Source organism: Hakea prostrata, chromosome 3 (genome assembly GCF_041222555.1).
Source record: "Hakea prostrata isolate BN-2017 chromosome 3, UWA_Hpros_2, whole genome shotgun sequence".
NCBI classification, from domain to species: domain Eukaryota; kingdom Viridiplantae; phylum Streptophyta; class Magnoliopsida; order Proteales; family Proteaceae; genus Hakea; species Hakea prostrata.
Window position 1 is genome coordinate 62,607,870 of NC_142602.1, and position 17,231 is coordinate 62,625,100.

At 38.2% G+C, this 17,231-nt stretch overlaps 1 protein-coding gene across 2 annotated transcripts in view; it reads left to right on the forward strand.

The window, feature by feature from the left end:
- MSH1 (MUTL protein homolog 1) overlaps positions 1-17,231 on the forward strand; it is an 82,330-nt gene that overhangs the window by 27,813 nt on the left and 37,286 nt on the right. For both annotated transcript variants that reach the window (XM_089150675.1, XM_089150676.1), the window contains 4 exons: positions 10,499-10,608; positions 10,702-10,807; positions 10,916-10,991; positions 17,047-17,105. In XM_089150675.1, the coding sequence (XP_089006801.1) occupies positions 10,499-10,608; positions 10,702-10,807; positions 10,916-10,991; positions 17,047-17,105 (351 nt within the window). The remainder of the gene's footprint in view (positions 1-10,498; positions 10,609-10,701; positions 10,808-10,915; positions 10,992-17,046; positions 17,106-17,231) is intronic.

Consider the following 17,231-nt stretch of genomic DNA (forward strand, 5'->3'; position numbering starts at 1 on the left):
TTGATCCATGATCTCAAGCCCTTTATTTATAATAAAGTGGAAAGTAGACTATTACAAGGAATAAAAGTTTACATGAATGTAAACTCTAATTTAACTCCTATACAAACTCTTATTAGACTCCTAATAGAATCCAACAAAATAGAACTCTAGACTTATTAGGAAACATAATCCTATTCTAATTGGAAAACCTCGGTCCATGTTTTTAACACTCCCCCTCAAGTTTGAGCATAGATATTTATCATGCCTAACTTGCTCATAATGTAACTGAATACCTTTGGGCTCAAGCTCTTTGTGAACACATCAGTCCGTTGTTCGTTTGAAGTAACAAAGGTGATATGGATCAACACAGCCTCAACCTTCTCTTTGATGAAATGTCTGTCAATCTCCACATGCTTAGTCCTATCATGCTGTACTGGATTATGAGCTATGCTGATTGCTGACTTACTATCTGAATATAATTGTATAGGAACCTCCAAATCTGCCCCAACCTCTTGAAACAGCCCTTTAAGCCATAATACCTCACAAATGCCTTGAGCAATCGCTCTAAACTCGGCCTCGGCACTGGACTGCGCAACCACAACTTGTTTCTTGCTTCTCCAAGTCACAAGGTTACCTCCCATATATACACAATACTCAGAGGTAGACCTCCTATCATCTGGACATTCTGCCCAGTCTGCATCTATATATGCCTCAATCTTCAAATGTCCATGAGTTGAAATTAAAATTCCTTTTCTTGGAGTAGTCTTCAAGTATCTCAAGATCCGATATACTACATCCAAGTGTGAGGAGTATGGATCATGCATATATTGGCTAACAAGACTGCAAATGTGATGTTAGGTCTAGTGTGAGATAGATAGATCAATTTTCCCACTAATTTTTGATGAGATGGGGCTAAGTATCCTTGATACCCTAAGTATCATTTAAGTGCTATGGCTTTTAATTACAAGGCCTTAACTTAACCCTTTTCCCGAAAACCAAACCTATCTACCCTGTATGAGTTGGTTTCATTAAACGATCTTGAAAAGACTGGCCCTCATTCAATTGAGGCTACATCATAGAGTGGAGGGAATAGTAAAAAAAACTAAAGTGATGGTAGGCATGAGATTGATTAAAATTAAGAAAAAGGAAGAAGACAATGAACTGAATGAAGAATGAAACACTCATGTAAAATATTCAAGCTTTCACATCCTATCTTCGGTCAAAGCTTCAAGTAGCCCAAATTCTAATATTATTACAACTTAAAGTAGGTTAATAAAAATCCTAAAAAATTTCTCTAGTGCAGAATTAAACTAACCTAAAATTATTACAACTAAGGGAAAAAAGCTAGAAAAAATGTGAGAAGAAACACAATGATGCTCCTTCAAAAATAAGAACCCGGAGAGACAAAAGGAGATACAAGCCTTGGGTTTTACGGAAGATGGAGAGATAGTACATGAATAACATTTGAATAGAGAGATTGAGTTGAAGTGTGTTAGGATCCCAATGATGTGAACTGGTTGAACACGGGAAACCACTCTCCACAGCACCCTAATTCACTCAAACACACACACACACACTCAGAGTGTTCAACTTGCATGAACAAGATCTAAAGACAGAATGTAAATGACCAATGCATTAACTTAGCCACTGGACTCCATTACAAGACTCCCCAGGTCTGAGTATGCATTTCAAAATGATGCCCCAAGGGCCTTCCCCTTACTGCAAGCAAGCTTGCCCAAAATAAACACTTAATTAATTGCCCCCCTTCATATCCCTTTCTGCCTCTTAATATAACCTTGACATAATCCTAGCAAAACACAATCCTAACAGACTACTTTCCATGCAGCAGGTGAGAATGAGATTTCTTTCCGTGCATGGAATTAATCCTCATATCCCTTTCTTCCCCTTAATGTAACCTTGACATAATCCTAACAAACTACTTTTAATGTAGGTGAGAATGAGATTTCTTTCCATGTATGGATTCTTATTTGACTCCAACTATGTACTTGCATTATGGAATAATACCCTAACAAAGTGAAAAAGGTTATCGTGAAAGGAAATAAAATAAAAGAAGGTCGATCGTGAATGAAAATAGAATAAAAGTAGGAGAGATAAAGAGCAGGTGAAGAAATAAAAGAAATTAAAAAATGGAAAAAAGAAAAGAAAAAGAGAGTTACGTAGGCAAGAAGGTAACAGGGGAGAGAAAAATGATTAAAAAGGATTAAAAAGAATCCTTGGAATTAGCTCAACTTCTAGAAAGAGTTAAAGACAAGCATGGGATTCTAAAATGAACAAACAAGATTAACTGAATAAATACTAAAATTTTGAAATATTCTATTAAACCTAATGGACCTGGTTCATCTTTACCTGGAAATTATGTCTCTTTGGTGCTTTCTCTTCCCCCCCCCTTTTCTTGTGTGATGAAAGACTTGTCTCGACTCTCATGGCTTCTCTTCTTCTTCGGTGTTTCCCCCCGGGGGGAGGGGGGGGGGGGTTGTTGGTGGAGTGGCTTCTAGAGCAACCAAAAGGTGTATGGGAATTGTGGGGGTAGGAATATAGGGTTGGGGTATTTGGCAATCGCATGGGTGGGTTGGGTCACTGAGTTTTTTTTTTTTTACTTCTTCCGACCTGTATTACTACAGAAACCGTTGCTCATATTCCTTTTTCCTTTTTTTTCTTTATTTATTTTATGTATTTTTATTTTACTGGCTGAGTATAGTCACAGGAAATGAAATCAAAGGAGCAAAAGAATGAAGATCAGAATGAGAAAGGAGAGAAATGGATCCTTCGTCTCTTCTACCAATTAATGGGGGGAAAGAATAGAGCAGAAGTTAGGAAAAGGAAGGAAAACATGAGAGGAATTAGTGTTGCAGGACAGAGACAGAAGAAAAATCACATTAGATGGAGGTGGGAGTGGTGTACATGCACAATTCATTCTATTCCATAAAAGTTAAATGATAATTAAATGAGTATTTAAAGATGTATATGAAGAGACTCTTAAGCCAAATAACCTTAGTTTTCAGGTAAAACCCAAGCAGGATTCTAAAATAAAATGATGAGAAAATGGATGGATAAAACCCAAAATTGTTAAGTATTTTATTAAACCTAGAATTCGTTGGACCTTATTCATCTTGATTTGGAAACTGGGTTTCAGTCGGTCCAAGGTTGTGTTGCATCGGATAATTACAACAATGACACAAGCCTTATCCCAACTAAATGCGGTTGGCTACACCGATCGTTGCCTTCTAGTTAGATCTATTTGAGGCCAAAGGAATAAACGATGCATATGTTATCTCACCTGCTCTCCTAAGGTTATCTTAGGTTTGCCCATTGCTCTAGAAGTTCCTTCAATCCAAATTAAATCACTTCTCTATACAGGGGTGCATTTAAAGGCCTCTGTTGAACGTGGCTTTGCCACATCAGACGACTTTCATGTAGCTTATCATTTATTGGAGCTATTCACAAACTAGCTTTAAGAAAATCGTTCCTTAGTTTATCTTTCCCTGTTTTGCCTCTCATCCATCTCAACATCCTCTTTTTTGCTACACTAGTTTAGCTATATAATGCTTCTTAACTGCCAATACTCTGCACCATACCTCATGGTTGTACGACAGTCACATAAAATTTTCCTTTTGAGTTTTAGAGGAACGTGTCGATCACACAAAGCCCCATATGCAACTCTCCACTTCATCCATCCTATTTTAATTCATGGGGAACACCATCCTTTGTGTCACCTTCTTCATTTATGATTGTTCTAAGGTACATAGAATAATTGCTTTTTGGAATCTCTTTTGTATATGCTTTCACCACTTCACTTATATGTTCAAGCATCTCCAAACTTGCACACTTGATATTCCCACTTTTTTCTACTTAACTGAAAAATTATTGACTCCAAAGTTGATCTCTATATAGTTAGCTTTGCCTGAATTTCTTGCTTGTATCTCATCTACCAAAACAATATGATCACCAAAATGCACTTACCATGGAACAACAACCAATATTTTGATCCTGAATATGCTTGATCTTTGTTTTCTCTTAATTTTTAATTACATATGGCTCATTAGTGAGAAGCAAACATAGTATCTCCTCCTAGAGTTGCAATGAACTGAGTGTGAAGCTGGTTTGGGCTCCAAGAATGAACAGTTACTGTATCACACCAGTTGCCCTTGCATGCATCTAGCATTATCCATTTTTGTCTGCTTCTGATGTGTTTCACTGCCATAATTGGTTGGTATTGTTATTGAGCTATTTCCCCAACTGGTACTGATTATGATTGTTGTCAGCTTGAAAACTCTGTTACTTTTTTATTTTTTATTTTTAAGTAAATATCAAAGACACCAGAAAACTTTACCCTAAAACACACAAACCCCAAAAAACTGCAAAAATGCCACACATTTCCTCTGTTAAAACTGCTAGGTCTGTGCAGTTAAGTGATGCTGTTATTATTATTATTATTATTTTTTCTTTCGGTACAACAACAGGGTCAGGGACCCAAGGAAGAACTAACAACTGAAAGAATCATGATATGCCTGAAGGATCTCCTCCAACTCCGAGGGAATATCCTAAAAGAAAGCCCAAGAACACTTAGGAACAAGTGCAACTTTAGACATTCAGTTGGCAGCTTTATTAGCATTGCGCCCAATATGAATGCACTGAATGCAATCCATCCACCAAGGTAAGATCCAATCTCTCATATGAGCCACCCGTACTTACCCCGGTCCACACAAGAGGGATCCAACAGCTCGATCGCCTTGAGAGAGTTTGACTCGAGCTGAAGAGGTAAAAAATTCCTCTTGATCACCACCCTCAACCCTTCACAAATGGCTTCCAACTCAATTTCCAGCACAGGCCCATGGAGACTCTTCTCACAAACCCTCCCACAAAGCAAGCATCTGAGTTGCAAAAAACACCACCCTCATAGCTCCCCTTTGATTGACTGCAGCATCAACGTTGGCTTTGAACCACTCAGCCGGGGCGGTGTCCATCTAACTATCGGCCCTGTTAAGACAGCATGGTTAGGCTGAGAATAAGACACCCAAGCATCCGCACTGAAGCACTGTAATCTATCACAAGTCTGCGGCCATTTTGTGGCCTAATAAACTCAGGTTCGTGCACATCCAGGCTCCGCCAAAACCACAATAAGTAGATAGTGCACTGTGCACGCGAATTGCAGTGCCGACCTTGCCAACACACCAACCAGTTATGTCTCACCACTCCTCAACATTCAGACTGAAAAATTCCTTTCTTTGCAGATTAGACAGCATCCCCCACCAAACACCCTTTGCAAAACGGCAATCTCGAAGAACATGAAGGCAGTTCTCATTCTCTGTTATGCAAAATCTACACCGGTTGTGAGAGGAAAGGCACATGCACTTCAACCTGGACTTGGTGAGCAACCAACCATGCAAAACTAACTGAAGGAAACATAGGATCCTAGCCAGCACTTGGATTGATCAAACTGCCTTCCACAACTGGTCATCCCCCATTGTTCTCAATGATTGTAACCCCTCTGCCAGGAGACTATATGCTGATTGAACTGTGAATGCACCCTCTTCAGTAAGGTTCCATGAAAGAACATTGCAACCACCATGCAGTGAAGGAGGAGGGAAAGCACATATTCTATCCATCATCTGAGTATCAAGAAGATTTTCAAACATATCATACCTCCAACTGTCGCGTTCATACTCGCATGTGCACGAGGTCGCCCAATTAATATAGAAGTAAGAGGGATATCGTTCCCACGAGGATCGAGTTGAGTCAAACTATGTACGAACTTCAAAAACACTTTTAATTATCTAGTAGACCAAAATTGAGAATTAACTAAGATTTAGCTACTGATTATACTAAAAAAAACACAAATGAAAATACTTAGCAAATCACTTAACAAAAATACTAGGTTTTCAATTTCACCAAACATGTCATAATTTATCAATCCCTCCCCTTCATACATTCAATTTATTCTTTATTCTTGCTGAAAGGATTACTAAATTAGATCACCCCACCTATTATGCTTGAGGTCCCTGACACGCCAAATCCCTTCTACCTTTTACACATGGAAGATCAATTCAAGCATTGCGTGAAACACAAAATTTCTGAACAATGTCGAATAAACCATCTAACCTATTACACGTTAGATGTAATTTATCATTCTTCAACCCTAGGTCTAGCATGCATTCTCCATTGTTACATGTATGAAAACATACCATGAAATTCACGAATGTTGATTAGGCATTTAGAGGATTGTATTGCATGAAAGAGAGATATCAATAAATTAATTCATGTAAGGATCCATCTACACTCTAGCAATGGAAGTTTAGAATATCATGAGACAAGAAGAAGAAAAAGAAGGGAAACATCACTCTAGAGGAAGAAAACTCCAGCTTGGCTAGCAACTTGCCTGATACTCCTCTGATGCTCGTTTAAACATCTCCAACAACTCCTCTGTGAAATTCGTCTCCACCCTTCTAAAAATGTCCTCTATGGCTGGAGTATGCTTCATTTTTATAGAGTGATTTCATAGATTACATGAGATATGATTCCTAACACAGTTTGAAACAAACTCTAAGTTCCTAATCTGACTCAACCAAGAAATTTGCTTGTCTAGGTGGCGTATAAATCGCACTAATTTTCAAGAACTCAAATGCACAATCCCACTATTGGATTTGAAGGTCAAGAAATCATGAAACTCCTATCCAAAAATCAGCTCGATTGGACACCGGATGACCATCCGATGAAGGACTTGATTGAAACTGGACAGAGCATACTCAAAAATGGGTTTTTTTCCCGTTTCCCCTCTTTGAATTGATTTAAATAGGATTTTTTTTTCTTTTCCCTTTGATCAACCATCAAACTCCACTAATTTCTCCAAGCAAATCCTAGATGTTGAAGGAGTACAATTACTAAGATGATTCATTACAAGCACAAAAATAAATCTCAATTAGGATTTGCTAGGATAAATATAAATTACCAAAATTACTTAAATTCCTGGAGAGTGCATTTGATGCTCATTCGCATGCAATATGAGGGTAAAATGATACAAAATGATTACGAACACATGAAAATCTATCAAGTTAATTAATCAAAATAATATGCATAAAATAAACTTATGACCAACCGCCTTCTGGAGAAATTAAGCGTGTCACCTCTCCCCATCTTAGTCTGCTAGGGACTTCACTTATAACTGCTTGTTCAAGTGTGGAACCCCCTCCCAACCAATCATCTTTCCAAAATAGGGTAGACTCACATTTACCCAATGTTCAATTGCAATTAGCAACAACCATAGGGCAACCTTGCAAACAGCCCTCCATAAAGGGAAGTCAAGAGCGGAGACCGAGAATGCATCCTTCCTACGGGTTGACCCATACTTGGCAGCACTAAAGCCCAAAGAGACTTTTGTTGGAGGAAACCCCATGCCATCTTCATCATAAAAGACTCATTAACGAGAGAGAAATTCTTAAAACCCAGTCCACCCTTGAGTCCTGGCATATAGAGCACTTCATGGCTAACAAGATCATAGTTGTCACGGCGACGAGGCGATGCAAGGCGGTTTAGGCTAATTGAGGCGATGAGTCGACGAGGCGCTTTTGAGGCGGTTTTTTAAGTGAAATTTTTAGTGTACATCTCATTCACTCTAAATCTATCATATTTTATATAATAAAAAAACTAATATCAGACTACCTCAAGTCATCCAACATACTACAAACCACACATAATAGGTCCTAAATAAGAAGTCGCAAGAAAAAAGGAAGAGAAGAAGTTGCTTGTCACTGACCACTGCTTGCCAGAGTGTCGCTGCGGGAATGGAAGAGAAGAAGAGAGGAAGAGAGAAAGAGATTAGGGATTAGAGTGAGAGTGAGAGTGTGAGACTTGAGTCAAGAACTTAATCTCTTTCAATTTTGTTTGTTTTTATTTTTATTTTAACATTTGATCACATGTAGCGTCATTATACATATGCATATAGATTCAAACAATAGATACTTTACAATCGGAATCTAATAAGTATTTCAATATATGCCTTCAATTAGGCATCTTTCTCGTGATTTAAAAAAGAAAGAAAAAAAAGCAGACGCCTTATTCCCTAAAAATAAGGCGACGCCAATTTGAGGCACTCCAAAGGAGCCCAGACACCGAGGCGACGATTAAGCGACGCCTAGGCGACGCCTTGACAACTATGAACAAGATGCATCTTCTTAGAGGTATCAACTTTTCTCCAAACAAACCCACTAGTGGCCTTCTCAACTTCATGAAGGGTACCATGCGGGATTAAACAAGACTGCATCGTGTAAAGTGTAATGGTCTTCAACACAGATTTTACTAAGGTCACACGCCTTGCAAAGGGAAGAAAGTTAGATTTCCACCCTGCCATCCTTCCTTTTACTTTTTAAACAATGGAATCATAGTAACATGCCCATTCTAGATTGGCAACTCCAAGTACTTCCCAATATCATTCGTCTCTGTAAAGCCACTCACGTGAGTGATATCCCTGGCAAGAGCATAATCAAACACCTTGAGAAAAATAAATATTCGTCTTCTCGACACTCACTTCATTACTTGAAGAGATACAAAACTTGTCGAGGCTCTCCTTAGTGACCTCCACCTGCTGTAAAGAAGCTTTGGCAAATAGCAATACATCATCAACAAACATAAGGTGAGAAATAGCTGGTCCTCTCCTACCAAATTTCAATGACCTTCATTTACCCTTCAAGGTAAGATCTTGGATGCAGTGGGTCAATCTCTCCATACATAAAACGAATAAATTAGGGGAAAGCGGGTCACCTTGACGGATTCCTCTAGAAGGCTTGAAACTCTTTGTAGCCTCTCCATTCCACAAAATGCTCAAGCTGGAAGAAGATACACGCACCATATTAACATAAACAAGGTCATTGGGAACCCCTGCCCCTCTAAGAGAATCTGCAATGAAATCCCATTTGAGGCAGTCATACTCTCTAGGTCAATTTTAATGGCCATAATCTTCTTCTCCAACCCCCCCCCCCCCTTCTTTTCTCCTGCTGTAAAAGCACTCTTGAGCTATGACTATATTTGCTTGAATTACTTTTTCCAATACAAAACTGACCTGATTTGGGGCCACCCAACTAGGCATGAATTCCTTCAACTTGTATGTGATAACTTTGGTGATAATTTTGTAGCTCATGTTGCAGAGGGAAATAGGTAAAAAATGAGAAATTTTTTGGGGCTTCTCCACCTTAGGGATTAATGCAGAATGTCATTGATGTTGGGCTCAAGCTCACCACTAAAAGCTTTGCGGACCATCTTCACCACTGAGGTCTGAGTAGGGTCCCAAGTGCTCTCATAGAAAGCAGCCTGAAATCCATCGGTCCTGGAGCTTTCCAAGGCCCCATCTGTTTAATGGCCTTGAAAATCTCATCCTCACTATCATCTGAAAAGGTTACTCTGATTTTCTTTCGACATTTTCGCATCATCTTTTCACCTTCTTTTTCAATGATGCCTCTATACAACTCCTCCCCTTCTAACCCTTCCTTCTTTCCCTCTCAACAGCGTCATCTCTGCCTAATAATCATGACCCTCTTGGGCTCTGCTTGTGTGGAAACCTTTCACACCTGGTTCGCCCTTTTTTTCGGTTTTTGACGAGATGCAATCACTACGGACTCCTTTAAACCCTTAACATTGACAGCAAAACTAGCGGTGCTTACATCAGTTAATTTCTTGCAAGCATAGGGCTTGGGACTGGTTTAGGTTGACCAACCAATTTGATGTAGGTTCTCTCATTATCCCAATCTGTGATTCTCGGTGCATTAATGAGATAATTGTTTGTTTACTCCATGGTTTAGATTTCTGTGGTCTTGGCAGTTGCAGGCTGGAATATAAACAAATCTACCATTGAGAAAGACAAGAAATAACTAGAAAGGATGAGATCAAGAAGGAAAAGAGGTAACTAATGCTCGGAAAAGAGGTCTGGTGATAGACACCAAGGTTTTGAACATTTTGATGGTGTTTTCAGAAGAATGGTAGTCATTGTCTGGGAAGCATCAATGATGGATCTGAAGTGGAATTTGGGCCAGTGACTGAATCAAGCTTCTGTGTCGCTGAAGGGAAGGAGATGTTTTTGGTCATGGTTAGGGTTTAGGGAGATGATGTACAAGTCCACTTGGCAGAGGGGCTCTGCTAATTTCAGCATAAAGTTCACATGGCCCTGGGCTGGGAAGGGAAGATGAGCACATGACAGAGGATGTGTGCCAATTTTGCGTTTTTATGTGGTGCCTGATATTTACTCTTCTATTTTTCCTGATGCCTAGCTGTTTCTTTTCTTGCTTGATGCAATTTTTTCAGCATCCCAGTTTGTTTTGGAATAAATTGTGGTTGTATCAGTTTGATTCCATTGCCAGTTTTGTTGTGTCCCATTGATTGATTTCTTAAGGCCAACAAAGTTGCATTTTGGTCCATATGTTTATTGAATGGCCTTTGAGAAAAGTAGTTAACAAAAAATTTTGTCGGGATTCCTTGTTCCTACTTCCTATACAAAATTAGACATGTTCTGCAGGAACATCTCGTTGGGGAGAATTTGGTGAAGGCGGGTTGTTATGGGGCGAATGTAGTGGAAGGTACTTTGAGTGGTTTGATGGCAATCCTGTTACTGAGCTTCTGTTCAAGGTCTATATCTTATTGAGCAACTTCTAGCTGACTTTTCCTTCCTATAAGTATCTTTAAAAAGTATTGAAGTGTTGATGTATGAGACTTTTTTAGGTAAAGGAGCTCTATGGTCTTGATCATGATGTAACATTCAGAAATATTACCGTTTCTTCAGACAAAAGGCCCCGACCTTTAAATCTTGGGACAGCTACACAAATTGGTTGGTCAACTTTGTGCTCTTTTAGAACATCAAATTTTTATGTTTGTTTATTGTATTAGATTTCCCAAATGTTGAATACCATTTTGCAACTTATGTGAATACTCTTAGGGGCTATACCGACAGAAGGAATACCTTGCTTGTTGAAGTTGTTGCTCCCATCAAGTTGCACTGGCCTACCTGTATTGTAAGTGGTATATTTGTTTCATGCATGACTTGTAATTGCCTTGTGAAAAGAATATTTGTCATTATCTTTTAAATTCTCCTATTTTTTTGGGCCTTTGTTATGCTTTGTTGAACATTATGTTGAGTTGGCATTATTTGGTTAGGGAAATCCCAGACTCCTAGTTCTCGTTTTTTCCCCTTGTTGTTCCATTTGAGTAAGTGGGACCCATGAAGGTTTTTTCATTAAAGTGAGATCCGTTACATAGTTGTCACGGCCACAAGGTGATGTGAGGCGGTTTAGGCTAGTTGACACGATGAATCAACAAGGCGTTCTCCGAGGCAGTCGAGGCGTTTTAAGTGAATTTTTTAGTGTGCATCTCATACACTCTAATTCATTATAAATCTATCATATCTTATATAATAAAAAAAACTAATATTAGCCTACATAAAGTTATCCAACATACTACAAACCACAGGTAGTAGGTCCTAAATAAATTCCAAGTATCATACTATCACTAACAATTGTAAGCATATAGATACATAAGCAAAACAAGTAGACAACATACCTTCATCAAATGTCATCAACACCAGTACCACCTACAACTCCACCTCCTCTACATTGTTGAGCTCTAGCCAAATATCCTCATAAGTAGAAGAAGAAAATTTATACCCAAAAAAAAAAAGAAAAAGAAGAAGAAGAAGAAGAAGAAGACAAAGCATATAGCCAAATATCTAAATAGAAAGTTTTAAATATTTAAGCAAACAATCCCACTTATATCTAAAATCTAAAGTCCAAATCCTAAATATAACAAAACATCCATATCCAAATTCCCAATAAAAATCCACAATGCATATCCAAAATTCCCAATAGAAAAGTATAACTCAACTAGTTATAATCATAATCAAACAAATTGGTAGTAAGTGAGAGATATTCTCGAAGTTGTTGCTCTGAAAAGGTACTTGTCCTAGACCTCAAACCATAATCATCTACAATGTTCTCTTCATCATGCAAATCTTCCACTTCTTCCATGTCTCCATCAGACTCAAAGTCATGTTCCTCAACCACCCTCTCCAAAGACTTGCGACATGAGTAACATATATTAACTCCAGCGGATGTTGATTCACTTGGTTGACCTCTCCTCATCTGTTCTGGCCCTTAAGTGATGCAGATACCCCCATAGCTTTATCAGCAGTGCTCCAAGTAAGATCACCCTCAGGATGGAGTGAATCATTAGGCTGCCTAACCCTCCACTCACTGCCCCAGTCAAGCTCATCAAGGAGTAGTGGATCATAATTTCTATTATGTAATCACCTTTCATTGAACCTTTCTTGAAGACGACAATTGTATTGAATAAAAACTAGATCATTCAACCACTCATGTTCCAGCCTATTCCTCTTCTTGGTGTGAATCTGAATTCATAAGCAATTGAAAAGAATCCTAAGTCATTCTTCCAAAATTTAAACTTAAAAGTATTTTAAATACTTGAATCGCTTAATACTTACATACTCAAATGTGCTCCAATTCCGTTCACAACTAGAGGAGGAGCAACAAAGGCCTAGTATCCTTCGTGCAATCCTTGTAAGCTCAAAAGCATTTCCTCCATGTGTATCCCACCATGTAACTATAGTATAAAAAAAAAAAATAGATTAACATAAAATCTAGAGTTATAAACTAAATAAGTATAACTAAAAATAAAAAAACATACAAGTAAAAACTTACAAGGACTCATAGTTGTACGCTGTCTGATAGCCATACTTGTGGAGAAAGGACCTCTAACTTGCTTGTATTCACTTGCTTGGTGCAATACCTTATCTTGTAGATGTACATCAGGCACTAGTCTTCTAACAACTTCATTGAAGGAAGTTTGGAGAGAACTAATCAATTCACAATCATCTACAACATTTAAATTTTAGAACTTCCCGGGATTCAAAAAATAAGGCTGCACCATATAGAGGTCTCTCCATCTAACACTCCCATCGCCTATCAATTATTTGTATGACTTTCTTCCAGAGTCGTTTTTTGCCTCCAAAATTGTTCTGCCATCACCTTCTTATATTGTTTCAAATTCCCAATGTCCTCTAGCATCAAATTAAGACAGTGGGCTGCACAGGGAGTCCAATATAATGCAGTCCTCTTCTCCATTAATAATGCCCCTGCTGCTTTGTAATTTGAGGCATTATCAGTCACCACTTGAACTTCATGCTCCTCCCCAATTTCTTCAACTTTGTTATGCAATAATTGAAAGAGCATTTTTGTATCTTACACATGGCTAGATGCATCCACAGAACCAAGGAAGAATGTTCCCTCTGGACAATTGACAAGAAAATTGATGAGGTGCCTACCTTTTTGTCAGCCCACCCATTAGATGTGAATGTCCATCTATACATCTTTCAATACCTTTTATAACTTCTCTTCATCTTCATTGTTCTTTCTTTCGCATTCTTCAATAAAGGCACCCTGACTTCATGGTAAGTTGGGGGCTTATACCCAGAATCATATTGTGCAATAGACTCGATCAACACCTTAAAGCTTTTAGCTTTAATTACATTGAATGGAATGCCACACTGATACATCCAATCAGCGATGTGGTTATCCACTCGCTTCTTTTCTTTCTCGGATCTCATTCTATTCAAGATTGTTGTTTGAGTAGCACCTTTTGCCCTCCTTTCATCAACAACTTCTTTAGGAGTGCGTGTAACATGCTTATCCATAGGACCCCTTACTGGTGCCTTATTGAGGGCACTTTTCAATCTCTTTGATGCAGTCCCAAAGCTTGGTTTCTTGGAGCACACCTTAGACCCAACACTAGGAAATGTCCCTCCTTCACTAGAGGTAGGAGTAGGATGTTCTTCTCCAATTACTTGTTGAATATCATCATACTCCTCATTATCCCAATCAGTAACAATTGCCTTCTTTTTATTTTTCAACAACACTGCATTCATCTCTTGGGCAATTGCTACAGTGGTCTTGGTGCCTTTCATAACATCCCCATATCCACCCACTATATGCTTCAATCTTCTAATTCCTCCTTTTAGGTCTTTGTTGCACAAAGTGCACCTAACGGTATTCCTATCAGCCACATCTGGCAAATACCCATACTTCCACCCTGGGTCATTTGACTTGGCCTTTCTCTTTGGGTCTTTCGAGGGATCATAACTAGCTTCACTCCCACTAGCAGCAGCCGTCGGATTTTCAGTTAAGGCCATTGCAAATAACTAGAACATGAAACATATACAAGTAATCAACCAAATAACCACAAAGCCAATTAAAGTATTAAACATCTATGAATTCTGGATCAAACCTAGGTTGTGTTGGGTATGCTTTATTAGAATGAATTCTGGATCAGGCCTTGAAGGGATTTTGAAAAGGAAAAAGAATTGGATTTCGTAAATAGTCTATAGCTAGAATCAATTCCGATAATGGATAGACAAAACAACTCCTAGTTTGGATTTTTTTTTTAAATTTCATACCCACATAAATACATGTATAATATGTTTCTTGTCTAAAAGAAATAAGTTAAGAATTCATAAATTTATTCAACATGCAAGACACAAACTAGAAAGGTTAGCCCAATGGCCCCAATCTAAGGATGCAACCCAGAAACCAAAACCCATTTGAATATCCCAGCTAGAAAAGATTATATAGACTTCACTACACATTCAATTTAAAATATCAGAATCCCCATCATCCAAGTAACCAGGAACGAATCTACTAGGCTGGAGAAAATAAGCAAAAACATCATTTATTAGACACTAATTTCCCAGGTATTGTCAATTATCAAGTTTAAAGTAAATGGCCGGAAGTAGAACAGATAAGATCACCCTCAGGGAAGGAAGTATGTATTCATGGCTCAATTAGTCATTGGCAGCCTTGAATTGTACTGCTGCCTTATCAAATAGAAACCAATGCCAAAAGTCTGAGTTACAGAAAACAGATAAAGACTGGAGACATACTATCGGCTTAGAAGACGGTGAACAAACAGATTTTTTAGGGAAAAAAAGAAAGGAAAAAGAAGAAGAAAGAAGTCACCGGAGAGAGGAAGCACCTACTGGAGTGCCGCTGCAACTTGAGATGGTTCGAGTGATGTTATTCGGAGTGCTGCTGCAATTTTAGACTACCGGCGCTGCTGTCGGTGCAATAGGTTTGTACCAGAAGTTTTTAGAAGAAAAAAAAAAAAGGAAAAAAAAAGAAGAAGTCGCTGGAGAGTAGAAGCAGCTACCGGAGTGCCGCTGCAACTTGAGATGGTTTGAGGGATGTTATTCTCTTTGCCGGAGAGCCGCTGCAAGTTTAGACCATCGGCGTTGCAAATGGTTTGTACAAAATTATTTAGAATAAAAAAAAAAAGGAAAAATAAGAAGAAAGAAGCCGGAGGAAGTAGAAGAACTTACCTGCTTTTCGCTTGTCACCTGTCGCTGCCTTACTGCACGTGTCAGAGTGTCGTCGTGGGAAGAAAGGAAGAGAAGAAATCGCTTGTCGCTGCCTTGCTGCACTTGCCGGAGTGTTGTCGCGGGAAGAAAGGAAGAGAAGAAATTGCTTGTCGCTGCTTGCTAGAGTGTTGTTGCGGGAAGAAAGGAAGAGAAGAAGAGAGATAAAGATTAGGGATTTAGAGTTAGACTTGAGTCATTAACTCATTATTCTTTCGATTTGGGTTTTATTTATTTATAATTTAAACCTTTGATCACATGTAGCGTCATCATAACTATGCATATAGTTTCCAACCAATAAATAATTTACATTCGGAATCTAATAAGCAATTCACTATATGCCTTCGATTTGGCATCTTTCATGTGATTTAAAAAAACAAAGCTAATCTCTCTTCCTAGACAAGGTTTGAGATTTGGTTTTGGCCTTTGTTTAAGAAATATTTTGGGTTTTTACTGAAAGTCTACATGTTATGGCTAACCATTTCATTTAAGGTACTAGCACTCTTGTTTTTTAAGAAGTTCTGGCCAGCGCCAAACCAAGATGTGCCACGTTTCAACCATATCTTGGTCGAAACCTGCTACTTGCTCCATGGAAATCTGAAACCTTGGTTTCAAGACCTAGAAGTTGGCTTTTTGCCCAAAATTTTGATGTGCTTCCTATTGTTGACATATCAACCCAATCGAGGAATTAATTTTGCGTAGAGACTTGTGGTTTTGAACCATTTTGATAGTGGATAGACTAGTCTTGGTAAATGTTATCAAACCATAATCATCTCTTATGTATGCCAACCCATTTACTTAAGATATTTGTTTATAAATAAGCAAATAACCAGTTGGTCAAAAGGTCAACCCCCTAGTTCAAGAACAAAAGTATTGGACTTTTGGTGGTTAGTGAAATGATAAACTTTATAATGTTTGGCTTCTTCTCCATTCTATAAATTCCTTGAGTGCCATCACGAGAAACGAAATGAGCAACGAACATCTATAAATTTATTTTCCTTCAAATCAATTCCCATTGTTTTCAAATGAGTCGAGCGTTGCTTAAATCTGATTTATATTCAAGGGTTTTAGGTTTATGTTCTGACCAAACTTTATTAGTAAGCACAAATTATCTCTAAATAAGTATAAATTTTTTGATATGAAACATAGGGTAATTTTACTGCTTTTCTGGTTTTTAGTGATGGTATGTTATGATAATTTTTTTTTTCCCGGTACAATGATAAGATCTTTTTACCTACATTAGAATGTTGATAAGTTTTACCATTGAAAATCCAATTTTCATTGTTGTGTCCAAAACTTTGAGGATCAATGAAGCTGTCTCATGGCAGACAACAATGTCTGAAGTGCCTAATAGAGTTCCTCTTTAGATTTCCATATGTGGAAAACAGGTCTCATGGTCTCCCCTTTATGAATCCTGTTCATCTTGTTTGCTACTATGATCGTGTCCTAGTGTCTGGTGTCACAATATTTCTTTTCCTTTTCATACCATAAGTTAGGATTCTCTACTTTTTGTAAGGTGTTCTGTTGACAAATAGTCATCGACAGAATATTGATTATTGACTTCTTATGTTGAATTTCTTTTGAGGAATCAAATGTGCCCTTTTTTGTGTGTGAAGTGCTAATTATTGTCTTATTGATACTTAAATTCTCAGGTATGTTAGAGACCTTCTTCTGAATCCTCCGACATATGTGATTGGATCCACAATTCAAGGTGGGAAAGTTCCTTAGTAAAGATTATTGTGCTTAGTTTCCATTTATATGGTGCAATTGGAAGCTTACCATCTATGCTCGGGGTGGAAAAAAAATTCAGGGTCATCCTATTGCTGGTTCAGTTGTG